This window comes from Psammomys obesus, unplaced genomic scaffold (assembly GCF_907164565.1).
Source record: "Psammomys obesus unplaced genomic scaffold, mPsaObe1.curated_primary_1811, whole genome shotgun sequence".
Lineage (NCBI taxonomy): Eukaryota > Metazoa > Chordata > Mammalia > Rodentia > Muridae > Psammomys > Psammomys obesus.
The window spans coordinates 3,320,026-3,342,736 of record NW_026596143.1 but is presented as its reverse complement, the minus strand read 5'-3'; the positions used below and the strand labels follow the sequence as shown (position 1 = coordinate 3,342,736).

Below are 22,711 nucleotides of genomic sequence, written 5' to 3'. Positions count from 1 at the left end.
CACACACACACACACACACACACACACACACACACACACACACACACTTTCTGCTTTTCTAAGGATAAAAATGGGTGAGATCTACACCCGCTTATTTACTTATCCTCAAAGTCATTTACTGACTGCAGTAACACAAGTTATTTATTGTGGGGTGAGAAGTCTCAAAAATCTAGTAAAAATGCAGAGCTAAGTGGGTAGCATTTACACCTTACAACTTTCTTCTTTTTCTTTTATTTTATTGAAGACAGGGTCTCCTAACAGCCCAGGCTAGCCTCAAGCTCATGACATAGCTGAAGATGGATGACAGGCATGCTGGGATTTGCACCCGGAGCTTTGACCAGAGTAGGTGGCCAACACTGTACCAGTTGAGCTACACCCATCCTTAGCCAAGATTATGACTATTACATAATATATAAAATATATATAATGCTGGGGCCTGAACGCAGAGCCTTGCACTCAAGAGACCAGGATTCTACCATTGAGCTATACGGCCCGCTTTTTTAAACTATTTTTATGCCTTTAGCACAAACCATATATAGCTCACACACTTGTTCCAAGGGAGAATTTGGACCTTAGACCCAAGATGGTTGAATATACTATAAACACTAGAGTCCAGACTTTAGGAGTCCACAGGAAAGTGTTTGTTTCCTGTTTTGTACAGAGAGCAAAACAATGAAGCAAAGGGCATGTAACCTGAGGAGGCCACATCATGGCTCTCCCTCTCCATAGCAGCACTGGAAGTTCACTTGTATTGAGAGCTTCTCCACCCACGCAATAACCCCGAAGTCAGAAATTTCCCCAGCAGCTGAATAAAGGAAAGGCTCTTTACACAGAAACCCAACTGGAAGTAGACATGGACAGGGATGCAGTGTTAAAAAGGAAAAGTGGAGACTGCGGTATGATTGTTTGCTTTCCAATATTTCAGGCCAGAGACTACTGAGGGCAATACTGTGGCTCTTTGCCCCTATCTCAAAGAGATCTGGGGAAGGACAGATGAATTGACTGGTGATTAATGAGTCAATGTTCACAAACATTCTGACCTCAATGGAACTCGGAATTCCAAAGAAGTTATTTTTAAACCATTCTGTAGGGAAGGGTACTTTAGGAATAAATACCGGAGCTCTCTGTGAAGGTCGCCATCATCATCAATCAACTGTGTTTCTACCATGCTGAATGTAAGTACCTCTGAAGTGCTTGCTTCCAGGGGCTGGGGAGAAGGTTCAGCAGTTTAGAGCTCCATCAGAGGCCAGAGCTGATGTCTGTTTCTGGCCTCCACCTGTGCTGTTGCACACGCGGACATACACACAGATATATGAAATAAATCTTTAAAAATGTATGTAATTTGATCTGCTTATGCACATTTTGGTAGGGAGGAAAAGTGAGGATTAAAGAGTCTGAAAACTGAAAGTTATGGAGTCAGGATTAAGGCTGCCTTGGAGATCTCCAACAGTGGTTAAGGAGCAGACATAGCCGGGGCTGGAATGCAGTTCAGTGGTAGGGTCCGCGCCTCACATGCAAGAGGCCCTGGCTTCACAACACTGTCCCTCCTTCCCCAGTCTCCCTTTTCTGTTCAGACTGGGGTATGAATCTTTCTATAGGCACAAATTCTAACGTTATATATATATATATATATATATATATATATACAGCAGCATAAACCATTCTAACAAGGCCAACAGTATATTTTAAATCAGCAGCTAGTATGTTTTAATTGTGAAGGTACTTGTAGGTAGGTTTTCTGCAGATCAAGAAGGCAGGCATGGCTAGGTCATGGCTGTGATCCTAACACCAAGGGGCCTGGGGCTGGAAGACTGAGCTAAGATAGGTGTCTTGACAAAACAAGGACATGATGAGAAAATGATGAAAAAACTGGCGCTCTCTGCTGCCATTACCTGGGCCACACTGATTCTGAGTTGTCTACACAATTCATACAGTTATCTGTGACCTGCTCTCTTCATGGCCTTTTATCTGGAAATCATGACATTTCTCAAAGTGAATACCAAAATTTTAGGGAAATGCTGTAGGATTTTCTGTGAATTCTATATATTATTTTTCTAAAGGATGTGTAGAAATAATACTTTAAAACTTTGTTCATTAAAATGGAGCATCTTTTCCATCTAAATTCATCTTCATATCTGATAATACCACTTTGAAACAACTCTTTCATAATACTCGCACACTCACTCACTTATGCTTTATAGGCAGTGAACAAAGGAAGAACATCAGAGTCAAAATGCAAGACAAATACCAGTTTACTCAACAATTTTCTACTCAACTGCTATTCTGAGAAAATTGTTTTGAACTTTTTTGTTTGTTTTCTTGGAGACAGGGTTTCTCTGTGTAGCCCTGGATGCTGTGAAACTTGCTATGTAGACCAGGCTGGCCTTAAACTCACAGAGATCTGTCTGACTCTGACTCCCATGTGATAGGATTAAAGGAATGTGCCCTCACCCTCTGGTTTGTTTGAACCTTTAAAACAACTCTTAACAATAAGTTGCCAGGGAGTAATTAAAAAAAAAAAAAAAAATTCTTTGGAGCTGGGCACCTATAATCACCGCACTAAAGAAAGCAGAGGCAGACAGATCTTTGCAAGTTTGAGGCCAGCCTGGTCTAAAAAGTGAGCCCAGGGTTACACAGAGAAACTCTGTCTAGAAAATCGAAAAAAAAAAAAAAAAAAAACTTTGAATGCTTTTTTGCAATGTCTCAGTTTCTCAGGAAAGCATCTTAGTTTTTCAATGTCCTTTTACTGGAACTTAACGCTCGGTTTTAGAATTTATATTAGCTTTTAAAATAGACTTTGCCCAGATTTTGTTAAGTCTAATCATGTTCGTTAAAAATAATGTATTCATTATTATGTTGCTTTTTCTCTGGTATGTGGGGGAGGGGTAGCATGCACACGTGTGGGGTGCATGCTTACTGCATGCACATGCAGAGCAGCGGAAGATGAGAGTGGGTCTGATCCTCCCCTCCCATCCTTTGAGATCGGGACTCTCACTGAACCCGGGGCTAAGGGCCAGCCAGTCCCAGTGACCCTCCTGTCTCTGCATCCTCTCACACACAGCACTGGGGTCCCAAGGACAGGCTCGACCACAGCCGGCCTTTATGTTGGTTCTGGGGATGTAACTCTGGCCCTCATGTTTACAGAGCAAGCTCTCTTGCCCAGTTTCCACAGACTGTTAGTTGACTTTTTAACATAGTTGAAGCTGGCCTTGAACTTTGATGCTCCTGCTTAGAATTCCATTTTATATCTTATTCTTTCTATTCTTACATTAGCTAATATGTTTCCTCACACTAGAAACATTTGCTCTCTCTTCTCACTTACATACAAGAAACCTTAGCTGACCTTGTATTGAAGGAAAAAAAAAAATACAGGAGAAATCTTTATGAGGGGATGGCATTTGAGCTTGGCAATACTCAACACTTAGCATGTGAAAGAAACTGGGTCTACCCCCACAACACAAACAATAAAGAGCAGTAAAGTGTGGCCCTCTCATTCAACTGCCTGTGAAGACATTCATTACGGCACAAAGCATGTAACTGACTAGAAAGCATGAAGATCCATTACAGGGGAAATGCACCATAAACCTAACAGTGGCCTGCCAAATACATTGTTCCTCTTTAAAAGGGGCCAAGACTCACTCTACCTGCCAATTTCTAGTTCACTCTAGTTGCATGTTTAAGACCACAAGGGCAGACCTGTGTCACTGGGCAAGGGTAGAAATTGCTTAAAAGGAAGACAATACAGTGAGTTGTGAAGCCCAGGTGTGTTGTGAAGTAAGTTACATGGATGCGAAGACTCTCACAACACAGCAGCTCTCTGCCTGCCATGGTCCACAAACACCGAATTTTCTACCTATATTTATACTGTTGGGAAATTAGAGTCTCAGCAGCATCTGAGGTACCTAAAGCACCTCAGATGCAGGATCCTTTTTAACGTGGCTGAACTCTATTTAGAGGCAGATCCCCAGGTAGCACTGGGAACTCAGAGCAGTCATTCGCCACCACATGGCGCATGAGCATCATTCTGTCCACAGAACCTGGGTGCCCGTGCACAGACGACATTGCTGGGCAGCCTGCTTCCCTGAAGAAAGGAGGCTCCTCTGTCTTCCTCTGACCTGCACTTTCCAGTTTCCCACCGGATGCTCAAGAAATCTAAATAACACATTTTCTTCTAAGGCAAGGACTAACAATGGGAGTAAAAAATTTTCTTACTTCAGTAACACTGATTGATTGATTGATTGATTGGCCAATGATTGAAACTGTCTTTGACTACATCACAAGACCATCTTTCAGCTTTCTCTCCCACCATTCCCAGCTTTTCTCAGTACAACTTTTAAATTGTGGGCCATAACCCCCCCCCCCCGAGAAGTTTAATGAACATTCCAGAATGCAGCGTCATTAGACATCAAACTGAACTAGAGAAAGCATGGGCTTAACTATCATGTGCCAAGTACTTGTTGCTTAGTGCTTTTTTGGTTTTGCTGTTTTCAAACTGTATTTGGGTTATGAGCCATCTAGGGTAGTTTATTTTTTTACGGTAAAGCTGGAGGTGGGTTTAAATGGAACAGATACTCTTTCTGGAGGTGGGTTTAAATGGAATAGATACTCTTTCTGGAGGTGGGTTTAAATAGAACAGATACTCTTTGAATTGCATGCTCGTGTGTGTGTGTGTGTCCACATGTATTCCAGAATGTGGTCCCAGGATGGAACTAGGTAAGCCATTTCCTTGGCTCTTGGGCAGTTTTGAAGCCCCAAATAATGCACAAGGTTGAGAAAAAGCAAAGGACCCAACAGAACTCCATTTCATGAGGCTCTATACAAGCATAGTTCTAGTCCCCAACTCTGTGACGTCAAAGCTGCTTTAAAAACTCTCCAAGCCAAGAGTAAGCAGTTATAAACAGATTTAACGGATAAACACTGGGTCAGGCTCATGATCTCATCTGGCAGCCCTGCATATTTCCCATCCAAAAATTCCAGCTGGGTTCTCATTAATCGGGGCCTCTTCAATCACCTTGAGCAATAGGCTAAAGAGAAACTAAGGGAGAAAATTTCAAGAATGATAAGAAACATACTGACATGGTGCCTAGTGGGGGTAGGAAGGCTGAGGCAGGCCATCTGGATACTTGAATTGGTGAAAAGTTTTGTTTAGTGGAAATAACTGACCCAACTCACAAGCTGTATAAATATTAAGATCAAAAGTCCTAACTTCCACAGCTGTCAGGAAAGCCTGTGTTTCAGGAAGCAAGCTGACAGCACAGGCGTCTTCCTGACAGAAGCCAAAGGCCTTCTTTATGTGTCCTGGGATTCCTCTGGTACCTGGGTGCCCCAGTGTACACAAGCATCTGATGGCACCTAAAGATTATAAAGGTATTTCCTGGCACAGGTGAGTGTTTTCAATTAGTGATTTCCCTTGACACTTTACAATCATGTACAACCTCATCTTACAGATGAGGGACCTGGCATAGGACAAATGAATTGTGTGCCTCAAATCAAACCAAGTCAGGTGAAAGGCTGGAACCACTGAAGATAAACAACTCGCAACACAAATGTCTCCTCGAATGTTGGTAAGAGTCATGAAGATTTCCTGAGAACATGTTTGGAGGGGTTGTTGTTGTTGTTGTTGTTTTGATTGGTTGGCTGGTTTTAGGGAGGAAGCAGTCTGTGGCACTAGCCAGTGCTCTTTCAAACATGTTTAAGCCGAGGGTACAGGCTCTCACCTTTAATCCCAGCACTCAGGAAACAGAGAGGCAGAGGACCCTATGAGTTCAAGGCCAGCCTGTCCACCTAGGGTGCTCCAAGACGGTCAGGATTATAAAGATACCCTGTCTCATAAACAACCAATGAACAAAAAGCCAAAAAAGTTTATCACAATTATTATGCAATTTTCACTATTTCCTAAAACATTCATTACCACAAAACAAAATTGTAACAGTTAAGCAATACCTTGGCATTGTGTCTTGGCCCCCAGTCCCTACTCACCTCTAATCTACTTTTTGGCTGCCTAAGGTTACATATTCTACATATAACTAATGACTAAATTATATGCTTAAAGGTTGTTCAAATGGCAAGGTCTTGTGTTAACATAACTTAAAAATACCTAATGAAAATGTAATCCAAACCACTGAGTTGTATGGACCGTGAGTTATATCAAGAGTTAATTTAAAGCAAAAAAAAAAAAAAAAAAAAAAAAAAAAAAAAAAAAAAAAAAAAAAAACACCCAGAAAACAAAAAACTATCAATTAGGTCACACAGATCAATTAGTACATTCTAAGAATATGCAAAATACAACACAATACAATTAAGAGAAATCCTGCAGTCATTCAGAGATCACAGAGTTCAGTGAGTGTATTCTGGGAGTACACACACTACCACACTACCCTAATTAAGAATGTAAATCACAAAGGCAACCTAAAGTAATATATTAACTTGATCCTATCAGACCTTCCAGTTTTCTTATAATCTACAACAAAGTCTAAGCTAAAACCTATGGAGAAGCTATTTACGACAAGGGGAAGAGAGAAATCCCATTACTGGCATGTACATAAAGACTTTGGGATGCTTTATGAACCACTCATTTCCGTCACCCTCGGGGAACCTCAGCTAGGTTCCCACTGATCAGCATTCAGTAAAACAAGAACCCTATTAGCAAGCCATGGCAATGGGGAAGAGATCAGTTAAGACACACCAGAAATAGCACTCCACGAAAATTTCCACAAACTAGAATTCTGACTAGATCAGGCTAACCTGAGAATACCACTATGTTTACCCCCCAAAAGCACAAGCTACGAGTAACTTGGTCTAACCAGCATCCCTCTTCTTATGGGAAGAACTAACTATCCAAAAGCGACAAATGTATGCAAAGGGCAAAGCACGCTAGACATTTTGCTGTCATGTTCAAGGATGGAAGTGCTTTGTAATCATGTGACTAATAGAACCATAAGCAACCAAAAGAGAAATCTGGGTTTGAGTTGTTCATAGCCTAATTTGGGAGCTTTTCCTACAAAAGCAAAAAGCCTTTACTCTAGGGGACGTGAACAACCTCCGGGCACAGCTGAGTGCTAACAGAACCTGAGGACACTGTCCCAAAAGACTGTCCAGCTGACCGAAGCTCAGGCTACAAGTGGCAGAGGAGCCAATGGGTTTAAAATCATTTGTCTACAGAAAGCTAACAATGACTTAATTAGGGAGAAACCAAGACAAAGCACCAAGGAAAGCTCCCAACACGGAAGCAGATGCGCACAGTGGCGTCTTCCAGAAGAGGCCCTTTCTGGATCAAGGTTTACATTTCCCAACAGTGGAAACAAACCAAATATTACAGCACTGAATTATCCTCTAAGGATCAGAGGGGACGCTTTGGAACGAGCCTCGACAAATGACACAAGGAATGAGTTTTTTGCAATAGCTGCAGGCAGTATGCGTCTTTAACTCACCAATTACCAAAGATGACCCTGGAAAGAGCAAACAGGTCAGGCCCCAGAAAGATCAGCAGCAGCTTTATGTTCATGAACATCAACCTAACGGGCCCATTTTCTCTATAGAGAGGGGAAACCAAGCTTTATGGTCGCATACAAACTTTACCACGGCTACCTGTCCTGGACAACAGGACAAGTAAAGTCTGTAAGTGCCACCAGATAGAGTGTAGCAACAAGCCAGGGCAGAACAGGCTGAGATGTAGGGGTCCAATTCTGAGTCACCTAGCTCCATCCCCACCCTTACCACCCTCTACATCTGTTTCCCTAATACAACTGCAGAAAAAGCTTCTTTCCTTCCCCCCCGAGATAATTTTCCCTCTGTGTAGCTTTGGCTGTCCTGGACTCACAGAACAGGCTGGACTCGAAATCAGAGATCCACCTGCCTCTGCCTCCTGATATTAAAGGAATGGGCCACCAACACCGGGCACTGCACAGGTTTGTAAGGTATGGTGAAGCTCTAATACGATGCACACAAATTGAGAACATCAATCAAGAAATGCTCCAAGCGCCTGTGTTCCCAAGTCAGCTCTAAGCAAGCGCAGCTCACCACTCCACACATAAAAGCAAGCCTCCCACGCCCACTAATTTCACGCCAAGCCAGAAAATTAGATGGCTATTATTTGATGATCTTAGCAACCAACAGGAATGATTATGGCAAGGGGACAGGATGCTACTACAAGGCTTGCTGCTAGAGAGGAGAGAGGAGAGCTGGCACATAGAGATTAATAAGCTATCTCTGGACTTAGGACCAGAAAGCTCAGTGACCTGTAGCTAGTTGGCATGGGGCAGACAGAACACCCTGGAGCACCAACACAAACTACTGCCAACTGCCTGGGGCACACCATAGCCACACGTGACTGAAACTCCTTAAGGGCCAGCATTTAGCAGCCAGTAGGAACTGAACTTAGCTGTCTTTACCCCTTTAGGGACGTGTGGCTTCAGCATATAAAAGGAAGAAAATGCTTCTGAGAAGAACAGTGGCACAAGCTAAAAAAAAAAGTGTGTCAGACAAATGCCTATACTGTAACTATACTTTAATACAACATAATAGCACAGAATGTCTTCTGAGAAAGCTCTAAGTGCAATTTTTTTCCCCTGTTTGGTTTTCCAAGACAGGTTTTTCTCTGTTTTTAGCTCTGTAGCCCAGACTGGCCCTGAACTGAGAAATTGACCTGCCTCTGCCTCCTGAGTGCTGGGATCAAAGGCGTGTGCTGCCAGTGATTTAATCAATCAGAATAAAAATTATGATCTCTTTGCCCCTGCTGCCACAGGAAGTTGCTGCCAGAGTTTCTCAGCGGCAGAGGCTTGGGTGCATTCAAGATTTGGCCTCACCTGGAATCCACCCCCATGGTCAAGGAAGACACCGCTGGTAGAGGTGTAATGGATGTCAATACTGCTCTACAAGAGGTTCTGGAGACTGCCCTCAGCCACGACGGCCTAGCACGTAGCATACGTGAAGCTGCCAAAGCCTTAGACAGGTGCCAGGTTCATCTTTGTGTGACTGTGTCCAACTGTGGGGAGCCTATGTATGTCAAGCTGGTGGAGATGCTCTGCTGAGCACCAGATCAACCTGATTAAGGTTGATGATAAGAAACTAGGCGAATGGGTAGTCCTCTGCAAAAATCAATAAATCGAGGGGCAGAGGATGTCATTGAGGGCACTTCAAATGCAAGAAACAAATAAGTAAAAATTTTGGCTCATTAAAAGAAAATGCTCTAAAAGGTAAACAGGATAAAGAAGGAAAAAAAGGCAAGGTTTTGATTTGTTCTTGGCTTGGCGTGAGCACAGTGGTGACCAACCTATGCTCGTTATCAGCTCCCATGCGGCAGACAGACCAGCTGCATGCCTTCACGGATGTGCCGGACCCATGGTACAATATGGCCTACACCAGATATTTCAAGCACTTCAGTGAGACTTCTGGAGAAAAGCAAATTTTTACTTAATAATTTGTCTGGTTTTAATCTAGGAGAAAGCACAAGAGGCCTAATTAAACTGATGAATCCCTCTCCATTGGACTGGGCACTACTCATACTTCTTCAGTAACCATCCTGGCAGGAGTTACTGAATATTCTCTTTCTTTCTTTCCTTTCTTTCTCTCTCTCTTTCTTTCATAGTACCAAGCACTGGAGGCAGAGCCTTCATGTGATAGGCAAGTAGTCTACCATTAAACTGTATCAATAGCCCAGTGTGGTGGTACACGCCTGTAATTCCAGCACTCTGGGAAGCAGAAGCAGGTAAATCTCTGAGTTCAAGGCTAGCATAGTCTACAAAATGAGTCCAGGACAGCCAAGGCTACACAGAGAAAATCTATCTCAAAACCATCAAACAAACAAAAAAACCTATATCCATAAGTTTTGGGTGGATGGTCCAGGCTATCCTCAGTGAACTTCTGATCCTCTTGTCTCTAAACTAAATTATGGTATTAATGGCATGCATCATGATACTGAGCTTTTATACCATGCTGAGTATCAATGCCACGGTTTCCTGCATTCTAGGCAAGCAACTAAGCTACAGCCCGGCAGCAAAGACATTCTAAAGAGACACAGATACTTATACCTTACCCCTTACCTATTCAACAACTGAAGAAAGGACCTAAGAAAGTAGAATTTCCCTCAGAGGAAAAGCTGGGATCCTTGTGCCACCAAAGGAGACTGTATTCCCCAGAAAGATACTACACAGACAGCAGACAACTTGCAACACAAACCAGGAACCAAGATAAAGATGGCAGTTGACAGTAGGTGGGCCCCAACTTCCGGGAGAACTTCTGAGCTATGTATATCCCAGGCGCCTCCTTAAACCAAATCAGAACTCCACAGATGGAGTTTAGTGGGGGATTACTGGGCCTTCTTGTTTGTTCCATATCCCAGTGTGACTGGAAAAAAAAAACAAAAAACAAAACAAAACAAAAAACCACAAACCCTCCTATCTCTTTGTGGTAGTTTGAATAAGAATGATTTTTCACAAATCCATATATCTAAATGCTTAGGGAGTGGCACTATTTTAAAGAATTAGGAGGTGTGGCCTTGTTAGAGTAAGTGTGTCACTGGGGATGGGCTTTGCGTTTTCAGAAGCCGACCAGGCTCTGCTGCTGGCTGTCTATGGCTTGGGATGTAGAACTCTCAGCTCACTCTAGCACCATGTGTGATTCTGCCTGCTTCTTGCCGTGATGATAATGGAGTAAACCTGTGAAACCGCAAGCCACCAATTAAATGTTTTCTTTCTATAAATGAGAGTTGCCATGGTCGTGGTGTCTCTTTACAGCAATAGAACAATGACTGAAAAAGAAATTGCTACTAGGAGTGGGGTATCGCTGTGACAGGCCTGACCATACTCTTTGTTGGAAGAATATGAGAAGACTTTGGGACTTTGGACTAGGAAAAAACAAAACACACAAACACACAAACAAAAACAGATAGATGCTTTTAAGCAGGGTATGGGGGAGATGAGGTGGGGGTGTTAACGGGCCATCCTAGTAGGAACATGGAGACCAGTGCTGAAGGTGACTGGAACTGTGGGGTCCCAGCTCCAGGTTTCAGAAGAATATTAGTAAAGGGCCCGGAGACTACTCTTGTGGTATTTTGGCCAAGGATGTGGCTACACTCTTTTTTTTTAAAAAAAAAGAAAACTAAAATTCTGGCTGAAAGTAATTGGGCTTAATGGCACTGGCAGGAGATTTTAAGAGGACCTAATATTGGCTGTGTTATGTGATTATTACTAATAACTCTTCTGCAGATCTCTAATGAAAAGGAACAAGCTAGACAAAGAGAAATAACAATATGCTGTTTGAGGAGAAAAGGAGCATCAGAAAGTGTAGTGCCCAGTACTGAAATAAAAAGTTTAAAGGAAAGCCTGATGCTAAATGGGATAAAGGAGTGGTGACCTCAAGGCAAGACTCCAACCAACTAAGCTTCACATTTATAAGAAGGAATTAAAGAAACAGAAAGCTGATGCAAATGTTATTGGAAAAGGAGAGCAGGTTCCACCCCCAAGTAGCAGAACTTAACAGCTTCGGCCAGGTGTTTCTGGCTTTAGAGCCAAGAGTACAAGAAAGGGGTTGTAGAATTTCCCTCCACAGCTAAGGAAAAGCTGAGACCAGGCATGTGTCAGGGTGTCCCTGCACAAAGGCCTAGACGTTATATGAGGCCCCCACCCTCACCTCCCAGCCTTGCTTTCTTTTGTAGGGGTTTTCATGGTCATGGTGTCTCTTCACAGCAACAGCACAGTGACTGAGACATTCTGTCTCACTATTATTTGTCTCTTCAATGGCATGTGGTGGGGCAAGAAGCTGGGTATCACTTGTTACGGCTACTGAAGCCTCTGGTACTAACAACTCCAGTGGCACGTGACTTCTGGGATGCCACCGTTTTGCATTGCCTAAGGAGCTGCCCAGATCACAGCGATGGCCCAGTTACAATCAGCAATGCACACTTCCATCAGACAATGCACACTTAGATCAGAGCGACGCACACTTACGTTCAAAGCGTTCTTTGCAGCTTCTGCTTCCGAACGACTGTCAAAACTGACAAAACCTACAGGCTGGGGGAAAGAGAGAGAGAAAAAAAAAATCAAGGAAAAAAAAAAACAAAACCAACAAACCCAAAATCAAGGAATGTCTGTTTTCTAGTCAAGGGTGGTGTCTAACTGAGGAACTAAAATAAAGAAATGACCACAGGCAATGGGCAGAAATAAGAAAGCCAATCCCAAAGAATCAGGACCTCGTGGCTTCACCAAATTTCTCACGTGAATCAAAGGGATGGTGAGGGCAGTTCTTCAAGGGCACAGCCAAGAATATAGAGAATCACGTTTTTGAAAAAGAAAAAAGAAGAAAAAAAAAAGAAAAATAGAGGTGGTTGGAAGGTGAGCAGCAGTGAACGGGGGGCAGAGGAAAATCTGGGTTGGAGAGGTTCTAGTTTCCTAAATCAAATTCACTGTACCTCAGCTTCTTCGTCTTTTAAAATGCAAAGAGAAACCGAATCAGCTTTTGGTTCACTGTAAGTGCAAGGAATATAATGACAAGATGGTAAAAGGACCTGTGGTCTCACTGCGCAACCAAGGCTACAAAATGAACCTTTCCATCTCACGTCCAAAGCCGTGCCTTTTAAAACATCTGCTCAAAGTAATAGGCGCTGGCTCCGTTTAGATCTTTCAATGGGTAGGCTGCCTGCAATTTGCTCATTTCTGATGCAGCAGAGGTTATGTGGCTCACTGAGAAGTCTTCAGCTTCAAAAATAAGACACGTTCAGTCAATCTGAGAACCCCATCAACTCATGCTTTCTACACTTCACTCTATACCTGGGAGTCATCAGTAGGTTTGTTTGTTTTGTTTTGTTTTTGAGACAGATTTTCTGTCTCACTCTGTAGACCAGGCTGGCCTCCAATGCACAAAGATCCACCTGCTGGGATTAAAAGTATGTGCTGCCACTTCCTGGCTTTTTATCTGTGCTTTTATAGGTTCAATGGACAGTATGATTGTTTACCGTCTAATATTCCTATGTAAACTGCAAAGATTCCATGGAAAGAACTAGGCAAGAAGCATGACTAGGGCTTAAGAGATGGCTCCATGGTTAACACCACTGACTGCACTTCAGGACCTACGTTTGGTTCCCAACACCAACATGGTGGCTCACAACTGTCTTGTGTGAGTTCCAGGGGCTTGATGATGCCCTCTCCTGGCCTCTATCGACAATGACGAGAGAGATGTAGCATACAAGCAGGCAAAACACCATCTATCTATCTACCTATCTATCTATCTATCTATCTATCTACATTTAATAATATATATAAAGATATATTGTAAATATAAAACTTTTGAGGTTTATTTTATATAACAATATATACAATACTAGGATATATATAATAAACTGCAAAAATTATGACTTAGAATCTAGATAATATGACTTTTGGAAGAAATCATTAGTGCCAATGTAACTCCGTGGGAGGCGCTATCCTTATACCTGAGTCTCAAAAGCTTCCTAACTGGAAACTACAGAATTATATACCATTTTCCTATACTGATTCCCAATCAATCTCACCCTTAACTTTCCTAACACACGGGTGAAATCCTAATTGAAACAAAAGAATACTTATTAGGCTTTTATTAGTAAAAGGTGATTATTTTTAAAAGTTCTAAATTCTTACCTGTTTAGATGTGAGCTTTATAAGAGAACCCTCATAGCCCTGAAAAACAGAGAGCAAGTTTAGAAGGAAGGAAGAGAGCATTACAATTCCATCTTCTTCATTTATGCCGAAGACTAGCAACTGTGTCGCCCTTCTCGCAGATGCCTCTACAGTTACCCAGGGAACACCTTACAGACAGACACGAGACATACACGGTGCGTGTGTAGCTTGGTGCATGGTGCTTGGCCAGCCTTGGGTTTAGCTCCCAGTATTGCAAAACAAAACAAACTGGAAAACTATATGAAAACTACCAGGAAGGGCTGCGCAGGAGATACAGCATTCTGCTGAGCTCTGCTTGCTTAACAAGACAGCCAGTTTCCAGTTTCCATGGTGGAGTCTGGCAGGCACAAAGACACCCCCTCCCCGTGTTTCTATTCCAGCTCCTCCTCAGAAAGGCACTGCTGTCTCTCTCTAGCTCTCTTTCCCTCTTCCTAGGTCTTCAGAAGAAAACAGTGCTTTCTTCTGGAAATATCAACGGCTGACAGCATTCACTGAAAGGTGACACAGGGAAATACACCAATTGACATGAGCGACAGGTAACGGTATCGGTGTAGAGAAAGAGACAGGCTTGCACAGCAGGGTCAGCTGCCCTGGGCTGTAATTCAAAGAGGCTTGCCAGAGATGTTCCAAGGTCCTGACTTCATCCTCACATTTTCCCAGCAGAAAACTGAGTTGCCAACTAACTACTGTAAATATTTACATCCAAGGCCTTGAGTGCATCCACGCAGAAAGGTCCTAACTCAGCACTGCCTCTTCCTGCTTTACAAGGGGATCGATATCTCTCTCTCTCTCTCTCTCTCTCTCTCTCTCTCTCTCACATCACAGAAGATTTCAAGCCTTGATGGACAAATGGTATCTCACTCAGGAAGACTGGACTAGCAGGATAACAAACAGGAACCAAATGGTTTCTCTCTGCTGTCACTGCTATTGATGCATGATGGGAATGGCTACCTATCTCTCCACACTCCCACAGTGCCTCCTTAGCACATCAACTATACTCTCATCTTTGGGGGTCGTATCTGCCTCTTCCCTGAACCTTTCTCCTTCCCAATCTTCGTGTTTCTGCTGCCGCATGTCTATCACGCTGAACCCTGTCTCTCAATCGTCCTCCTTCAATTAAGACGTCTTGAATCAGAAATCTAGGCCATTCCGTAACTGTAAGATTGTCCATACCAAGCTTCCGTACTCCTCCTGCTGCTAACAAAACCTCTCTAACTAACAGGTCCTGAATTCATGCTACTTTCCACGTCACATTCTAGCTTCCAAAGGCGAAGCTTCAAGGCTTCTTCTTGCCGCCATAGTTACCTCAGTTTTCGCCCAACATTAAGGTTAACTTTAACTTGAAGCAAATTGTTAAGGTTTCAATCCAGCAACATTCAGTATCTCTAAGGTGATTTTATTTCTGACAGAAAACTCCATTAGAAAATTCATTAAACACTAGAGAAAAATTTCCCTTCAATTCATACAAAGTCAGTCTACATAACATTTTGTTCTATTGAACATTTATGACTTTTGGTGTAAAGGAAACACAAGATTCTTAATCCAGGTCATTAAAAAAAGAAAGAAAGAAATGCTCATTCACAGCCATACAGAACTGTCGAAAAGTTTATAGCCAATAATGTGCCACCCATGAACAGACCTGAAATACACCACTGCATTTCAACTGTAAATACATACGTTTTTCATTGGGGGGAGGAGTGCTGCTGGGGAAATCAAACCCAGGACTTTATACCCATTAGGTATAAGTGATCTTCCTGAGAGCTAGCATATTTCCTGACCCAGCCTGGACCCCTAATGCTCTGCGCTTAGGGGATCGCCTCTGACTGGAGGTTGCTGAAGCTGACCTTCATAGAGTAGACAATGCCTGGGCCAGTTGCCTCTCCACAGGAGGGAGAGGACAGAATGCTCTGAAAATGCTGTCAGAGACCAAAGGACAATGCTAGTCTACCTTTCCAGTGAGACGGACTGTATGTTAGAATGCTGAGATTTATTAACATTTCCCCCCTCTAAAGGCCACGACGATGACACATTCATGAAGTACCTTGAATGGTCTGAAGAGCAGGTAGAGCTCTCGGGGTTTGATGTCCAGGGGTAGACCACTGACAAATAGGGTCCGGACCTAGAAAACAAAGGGAACACGTGAGCAAAAGCATACTTAAGGAGGCTACTTCTCACCTTAAGTTTTGTTTTCTCATGCTTTGTATCTCTTGTCACCGTGTCCCTTGATGGTGCTAATTAGTATTCTTTTAATAAGCATAAAAGTACCAAGATTAAGTCAAGCATCCCTATACAGAAGCCACAGGTGACCACTCTGTCGTCTCTCTTGCTGACTACAGTTTCTTCTGTGTTCTACGAAACAGCCAACCCATAAACCTTCAAGGAACCCACTAGGTGCCAATGACAGAAGTCATCCAGGACATATGTGTAAACAAACACACATGCAGGGAGACACTGCGTGCAAACTAACATGTCTGATGTCTATTAAGATAAACAACACTGGCTGTTTCTGGCTGAGAATCAGAGAAAGCAGCTGAGCATATGAACCAGAACCAGCATATGAACCAGAACCTAAGAGTCCACAGGATTCTCCCAGAAAGAGAGGGAGACATGACAGTGAGGTGGAGGGTGGGCATGAAGGAAAGTACAGATGGGGCCAAGTGCAGGGCAGCACAGTACATTCTAGGAGCAGAGTGGACCAGACTACACAAGGAACGTAGGGTCAAACCAGAGGGCACATCAGAAGCTACTGGCTCAGGAACCTGCTCGGGACTGCAGAAGGACTTGCTGCAGAGTAAGCACTGCCTAGCTGTCGACTCTCTTTCTCTACTCAGATGAGTATGTGATTGTGCCCCTTATAAGACACTGGGTTCAGCTGCTAACCATATATAAAGGACAAAGAGGGAGACCATAAGCTAGATTTCTAACAGTTTTCAGGGTTGGGGTTCTGTGTGTACAGAATCAAAAATCAAGGCCCCTTTTACTGGTCCAGAACAGTGCACAGTGTGATGTTAGGCCATCTGCATGTTAGTGTTCCACACATGTGACACAGCAATCTCACAACACTGACTGGTTTCTCTAAATGCATTTAGACGTCCATGCTGTATGTTGAAAATGTAGTATTTGTTTAGTTTTCACACACACACACACACACACACACACACACACACACACACACAATCATTAACTGAGATAACCCATCAATCACCTTTAACAGTGCCTCTCCTACCACCCACCTACTCTTTAAGAAACAGTCTTGCTACACAGACCAAGTAGACCTTGAACTCACAATCCTTCTTCCTCAACACTCTGAGTACCAACCAAGACCACAGGCATATGTGCCATCATTCCTGACATCGTCACATGTCCCTTCAACCCTTCCTCCCTGTCCCATCATCCCCAGCCATCACTGATCTGCTATGACAGTTGATTAACATGTTTGCTCTGAAGTCAAAACAGACTAGAAGTGCTGACTTTGTCTCAGGTCACTCATATTTACACAAAGCTAATTTCATCCATACTGTTACGTCTATGCAAAGTCCATTCCTTTTTACTGGGTAGTATTCTGTTATATGGATGTACCAATTCATTTACCCACGAACCTGTTGATATACATATAGTAAGATATGGTTAACCAAAAAACAGAAACACCTCTCCTTCCATCCCTTGTTTCATGCCTCAGAGCATTGCAAATATGCTCTGAGTTCCTTGAACAAATGTGTGTTTTGCTGTTGTTGGATGGAATTGTCTAACACAATCAAATAGGTCAAGTTTGTTGACCAAACTTCTTATGGGTTTTCTTTTTTTTTTTTCCTTTCTTCTTTCATCTCTGCCACAAAGAAAATTCATGAAGAAAAGGTGAAATTACTGACAAGCTCACGAGAGAACTCTACTACCCACTTTGGCCTGCCTGCCTACTTGTGAGGCAGAAACGGAATACATTCTGCACCATTCTGACTGGGACCACCTGGGCAACAAAATTAACCTTCACTTCAAGTACCTACCACACCCTAAACTCCATGCTGAGTATGGACTGGCCTGAAATTTGCATAGAAGCAACATAATATGCAAACCCTCTGTTGTACAGTCAGGGCATCATTTGCCTAGCAGCACAGAGACTTAGGGTATATGTCCATTCAGTTTGAGGAGTTCACCAGGGAAAATAACTTATATTTCTAATACTGTTAAATAAAAAGGTTTTATAGACTTGCAAGCCATTACCAACAAAACTCACTAGACACCTGGAGACTGTGAACAAAATACAACTTAATATATATATTAAGTTAAGGTTCATCTATAACAAAATAGTATATTATACTACCAATAATAAAAAATATATGTGCAAAGACAGAGTGTCAAGAAGGCTCAGCAGGTAAAGGCACCTGACACCAAACTTAGCCATCTGTGTTTGGGAAAGAACCACCTCTCCTAGTGTCCTCTGACTTTTGAATGCACGGATCCATACATACAAAAGTGAATAAAAAGAAAAAAAAAAAGAAAAGTGCAAGGAAAAGCTATACTTTTGATTTCAGTATTTAGAGAGGGAAAATATCTTTTAGGATACATATGCAAGTGTCTGTGAGTCAGCTAAAAGTAGTAGAATAGTGACCCAGCTTTTGTGTTTTCTCTTTCTGTGATGGTAATAATTCAATAGGATACATTAGATATCACGGTGTCTGAAGTCTTTATTTTTGAAGCAGAGTTTCATGTGGCCAGTTTTGGGCCTCAGACCTGCTTTGCATCCAAGGATGACCCAGAATGAACCTACTGCATCCACCTCCAAAGTGCTTGGATTACAGGCATAACTCTACATTGTGCCCGGATTAAACAGTCCAGGTTTTGATAAACTAAGGATTGCCTTAATTTATTGTCTGCTTTGTCGTAAGGAGCTGGAAGAGTTGGTATTTGTATTGACATAAATTGTGTAGCGTTTACGGATAAAGCCTTACGAAGATATTCTAGACTGAGACGTGAAGGACATGTTCTAGCAAGAAAATGCTGTATATGGGGAAAGAGAAACCAACTCCTGCATCTCCCAGGTCTGTAAATCATCTATAAACACAAAAGGCTCAAAATCAACTCTTGCTTAAACTGAAGGCAACTAAAAGGTTGGCATTTCATGTCAACATAGGAAAAATGGCAGTTCCTAGAGTCTAGGCAAGGCTTATTCCATCTCAGAAGCCTGCCAAGTTATCTAGGTGTCTCTCACAGTGTCTCCCATGACAGGGCAGATGAAGAAACTTGATGAGGGAAAATGATTCTCAAATATTTTCACTATACATTGGCATTCGACTAAAGGTTACTAACTTCAGAGTGTGGTGTGTTTACAATCCAAATTTGGTAAACATAATTAAGCCTCACTGAAAAGGAAGGATCAACTAAAGGGGAGGAGGACAGGGAGAATGAGGGAGGAGGGGGGTAAAAAAGGATAACAGAAAAGTAAGGTAAAGGGAAGGGAAGGGGAAGGGATGGGGAAGGGAGGGGAAAGTGGAAGAGGAAAGGAAGGGGAAGGGGGAAGGGAAGGGAAACAGAAAGGGAAAGGGAGGGGAAAGGAAGGAAAGGGAAGAGAAAGAGGAATGGGAAGGGGAGGAGAGAAAAAAGGGGGGAAGGGAGGGAAGAAAAGGGAAGGGCAGAAAAAAAGGGAAGGAGAAAATCCAGATAATTAACAAGTGGAAGCATAACTGCAAATCTCTCAGTCCTGTTTTTTTGTGGCAACCAGAGAAAGAATCATAGGATTTAAGACATATCTCTTGTGGCCATACTCTGTCTGGGTCAGCACATAGCAATGCACTGAATGTATGGTGTCTTAAGTCTGTGGAAATCAGAAGACAAGATCCTCGCTGCAGGGAGCTTACTGTCATAAACTCAACCATGACAACAGAAGCTTAGCTCAGTCACATGGTGACCCAGCTGAAACCAAAGAGGGATAAAGGTCTAGCACTCCAAAACATCCCTGTCCCTCTACAAATGACAAATGAATGCTGCCACATGGCCTTTGTAACAGTCCTTGATTGACCAGCACTGTCTATGAACACAGATGTGCTGGGCACCTTGCCTTCAGCATCCCACATGTTCTGTTTATAAAAACACAGGGAAGGGCATTTGACAGTCAAGGACAAAGAGAAGTTCAAGAGATGAAGGTGCTGACAGCTATATCCCAAAAGGGCTCTGGTGGATCCTGTGGGTGTGACAACTACATTTTCCTCCCAACAAAGCTGAAAGGCTTAACAGAAAGTGCTCTGTGTTGGACAGATGGGCATTTGCGGCCTAGACACCATGGAGCAGCTCTGTTGCCCAGGCCACAGCTGGGCTTTAGGTAAAAGCCACCATGTGTTCTCCAGTGGGACTGTCACTTCCTCATTAAGAAAAAGACAGCCTCATTTTATTGACTGGCTTCTTATTTAATAAACTTCCAAGTCCTTGTGCAAATCTGAGGTATGCCAGAACCAGAAGACTGATAACACACTTTAGAAAGACAAAAGAAACTGTTGGCAACAAAGGCTATACTTTACATGGGGAGGGGGATTTGGATGGGCAAGGTAGGCTTAAATCTAGCGGCTGGTAATGTACTGTTTGTAACCAGTGGTCACATGTGATAAACATCTATCTGTCCAAGATTCTGTGCAAGTTTTGTTAAGGATGGTTTTAAGGACCACCTCCAAATGTTCGTACCTGTATTTAAAGCACGCTACAGGAAAAGGCCAATTCTCACTTTCTAAAGACCAGCCATAGTGCATCTCTGATCATCTAGCCTGCTATAAACTTTCAGTGTTCTCTAATTTGCCTTCTTTTCGCAGGGTCTTACCCTGTCGTACAGGCTAGCCTCAAATTCATAACCTTCCTACCTCACCCTCCCAAACAACACAGGCATGCATGAACACGTTAGGATTCAAGGTACCCCAGCTGTATGTGCGTGTGCACACAAGCTCACTTGAGTGTGTGGACACATGTGGAGGTCTGAAAATAACTTTTAGGCGTTGGCTCTCGCTTTCCACCATGTAGGTAGGTCCCTGAGGTTGAACTCAGGACATCAGGCTTGGTAGCATGTGTCAACTCATTGACTTTTATTTCAGAAAGCCATCACATTGGCCTACACCTACAAAGAAACTTCTAAATGTGTCGTGTGAACCATTCCTCTGCAGAAACCATTCTTTTAGACGTATGACCCAAAGGAAAGCTCTCTCTTAGATTGTGTTACAAGAAAGGTTCTTCTTGGCAGTGTTTCACACAGTAGGAGGCACAGAGGGGTATCTCTGGGTTGGTTTACAGGCCTTCAAAAATAAGGGCACGGGTGTTTATTTGTCAACCATTCAAACAAAATGAACTGACTAATTTCTCAGTCACAACTGCACAGCATCAGTAGTTACAGCACAAGTGACAAATATCTCCATGTGACAAGCAGACATAAAAGATCAGGATTTTTTTACACAAGATAAAAAACACTGTGAGGAATAGATTGCTAGGTGTGGTGGCACACAGCGTGCACGAATGACCAGAAGTTCAAAGCCAGCCTGGTACACAAGACACTACAAAAGGAAAGAGGGCTGTGCAGAAAAATACCCTCTAAAAACACAGAGAACTAATGACATGGCTCCCCATTTTCCTGTTCATTCTTGATCCACCGGGTCAGGCTTACCTAGCAAAAGAACCACATTGGTGTGACATGACTCACATTTCAACCCTGACCAAAAGTCAGTGTTTCCTTTTGCTTTGTTTGGTTTTGTTTTGCCAGGTTGGCCTGGAACTATGTATCTGGGGACAACCTTGATTTGAACTCTTGGTCCTCCTGATTTTACCTCCCAAGTGCTTCCATGACAGGCATGTACCTGTGAAGTCCTAACATCTACAAAAACAAAAACATACCAACCAAAAAAGATCACTAGTGACTCTTCAGTATGGCCAAATGTGCAGGGCCACCCTGGTCTCTTTGGGTTAGCTATTCTTGCTTTGCGACTGTCCCACTCCTCAGAGAGTACTTATAACAACCAAGGAGGGGCTGGCTGACAGAAACTCTCTGGGATTGGGGCAAAGAGATTTGCTTAAGATGTGGTTCTGCCGCCTCGTCTTAGCAGTGGGAGGGCAGAGACAAGTGGAACTCGGGGAATTTGATGCCAACCAGATCTACACAGTCAAGGCTACGTGGAGGGTCTATCCCTAAAAAAAGAAAAAAATATATATCACTTATCTCAGCACTATCAACCCAACAGGGCTTGAGTTGTTTCGACACTGAGGCGTAAGAGAGAGTCAGCCCCACTTATGTGTATTACACACTGCTTAGATTATTCTGTTAGCCAAAACCAAACTGTCAGCCCTGGAAATATACATACAAGTAACTTCACATTGACTGAGCAGTTTGTACTTATGTATTTGGGAACACACACACAGAGACAGAGAAAGAGAGGGAAAGAGAGCTCAAGCAGAGGACTACTAGCCATGTCACTGCCAAAGGCAGCTTTATTTTGGCTTGCTATTCATGTGTTGTCACTACAAAAATCAATTACTCACAAGTACAGCCAAGCAGAAAATGACGGAGCCGAGCTTTTTTTTTTTTTAAATAAAGAGTTTTTAAAGATTATTAATCTTATGTATACGAACACTTAGCCTGCATGTATGTACACACACCATGTACATGCATACCTGGTGTCTACAGAGGTCAGGAGAGAGTGTGAGATTACCCTGGAACTGGAGTTATAGGTGACTGTGGGGCACAACATGGGTGCTGGGAACCAGTTCCAGGTCCTCTGGAAGAGCAACAAGTACTTTTAACCTCTGACTCAGCTCTCCAGCTCCAACTCTAGTTTCCTATTGTTACTGGCTTCAGGATGGGACTAGAAGCCAAATCCTAACAATGTCCTCAATACTGGATTTGAAAAGTTACTCCTAGCCAAGCATGATGGTGCACACCTTTAATCCCAGCACTTGGGGAGGCAGAGACAGGCAAATTGCTGTGAGTTCGAGGCCAGCTCGGTCTAAAAGCAAATCCCGGACAGCCAAGGCTATACAGAAATACCCTGTCTCGATAGATAGATAGATAGATAGATAGATAGATAGATAGATAGATAGAT

The 22,711-nt window shown here is 42.9% G+C and overlaps 1 protein-coding gene across 5 annotated transcripts in view; it reads right to left on the bottom strand.

The window, feature by feature from the left end:
• The window catches only part of Rbpms (RNA binding protein, mRNA processing factor), a 153,081-nt gene that overhangs the window by 70,429 nt on the left and 59,941 nt on the right, over positions 1 to 22,711 (bottom strand). For all 5 annotated transcript variants that reach the window (XM_055593359.1, XM_055593361.1, XM_055593358.1 and 2 more), the window contains exons 2-4: positions 15,691 to 15,768; positions 13,611 to 13,649; positions 11,946 to 12,008 (exon numbers count right to left, since the gene is read on the bottom strand). In XM_055593359.1, coding sequence (XP_055449334.1) covers positions 11,946 to 12,008; positions 13,611 to 13,649; positions 15,691 to 15,768 — 180 coding nt within the window. The remainder of the gene's footprint in view (positions 1 to 11,945; positions 12,009 to 13,610; positions 13,650 to 15,690; positions 15,769 to 22,711) is intronic.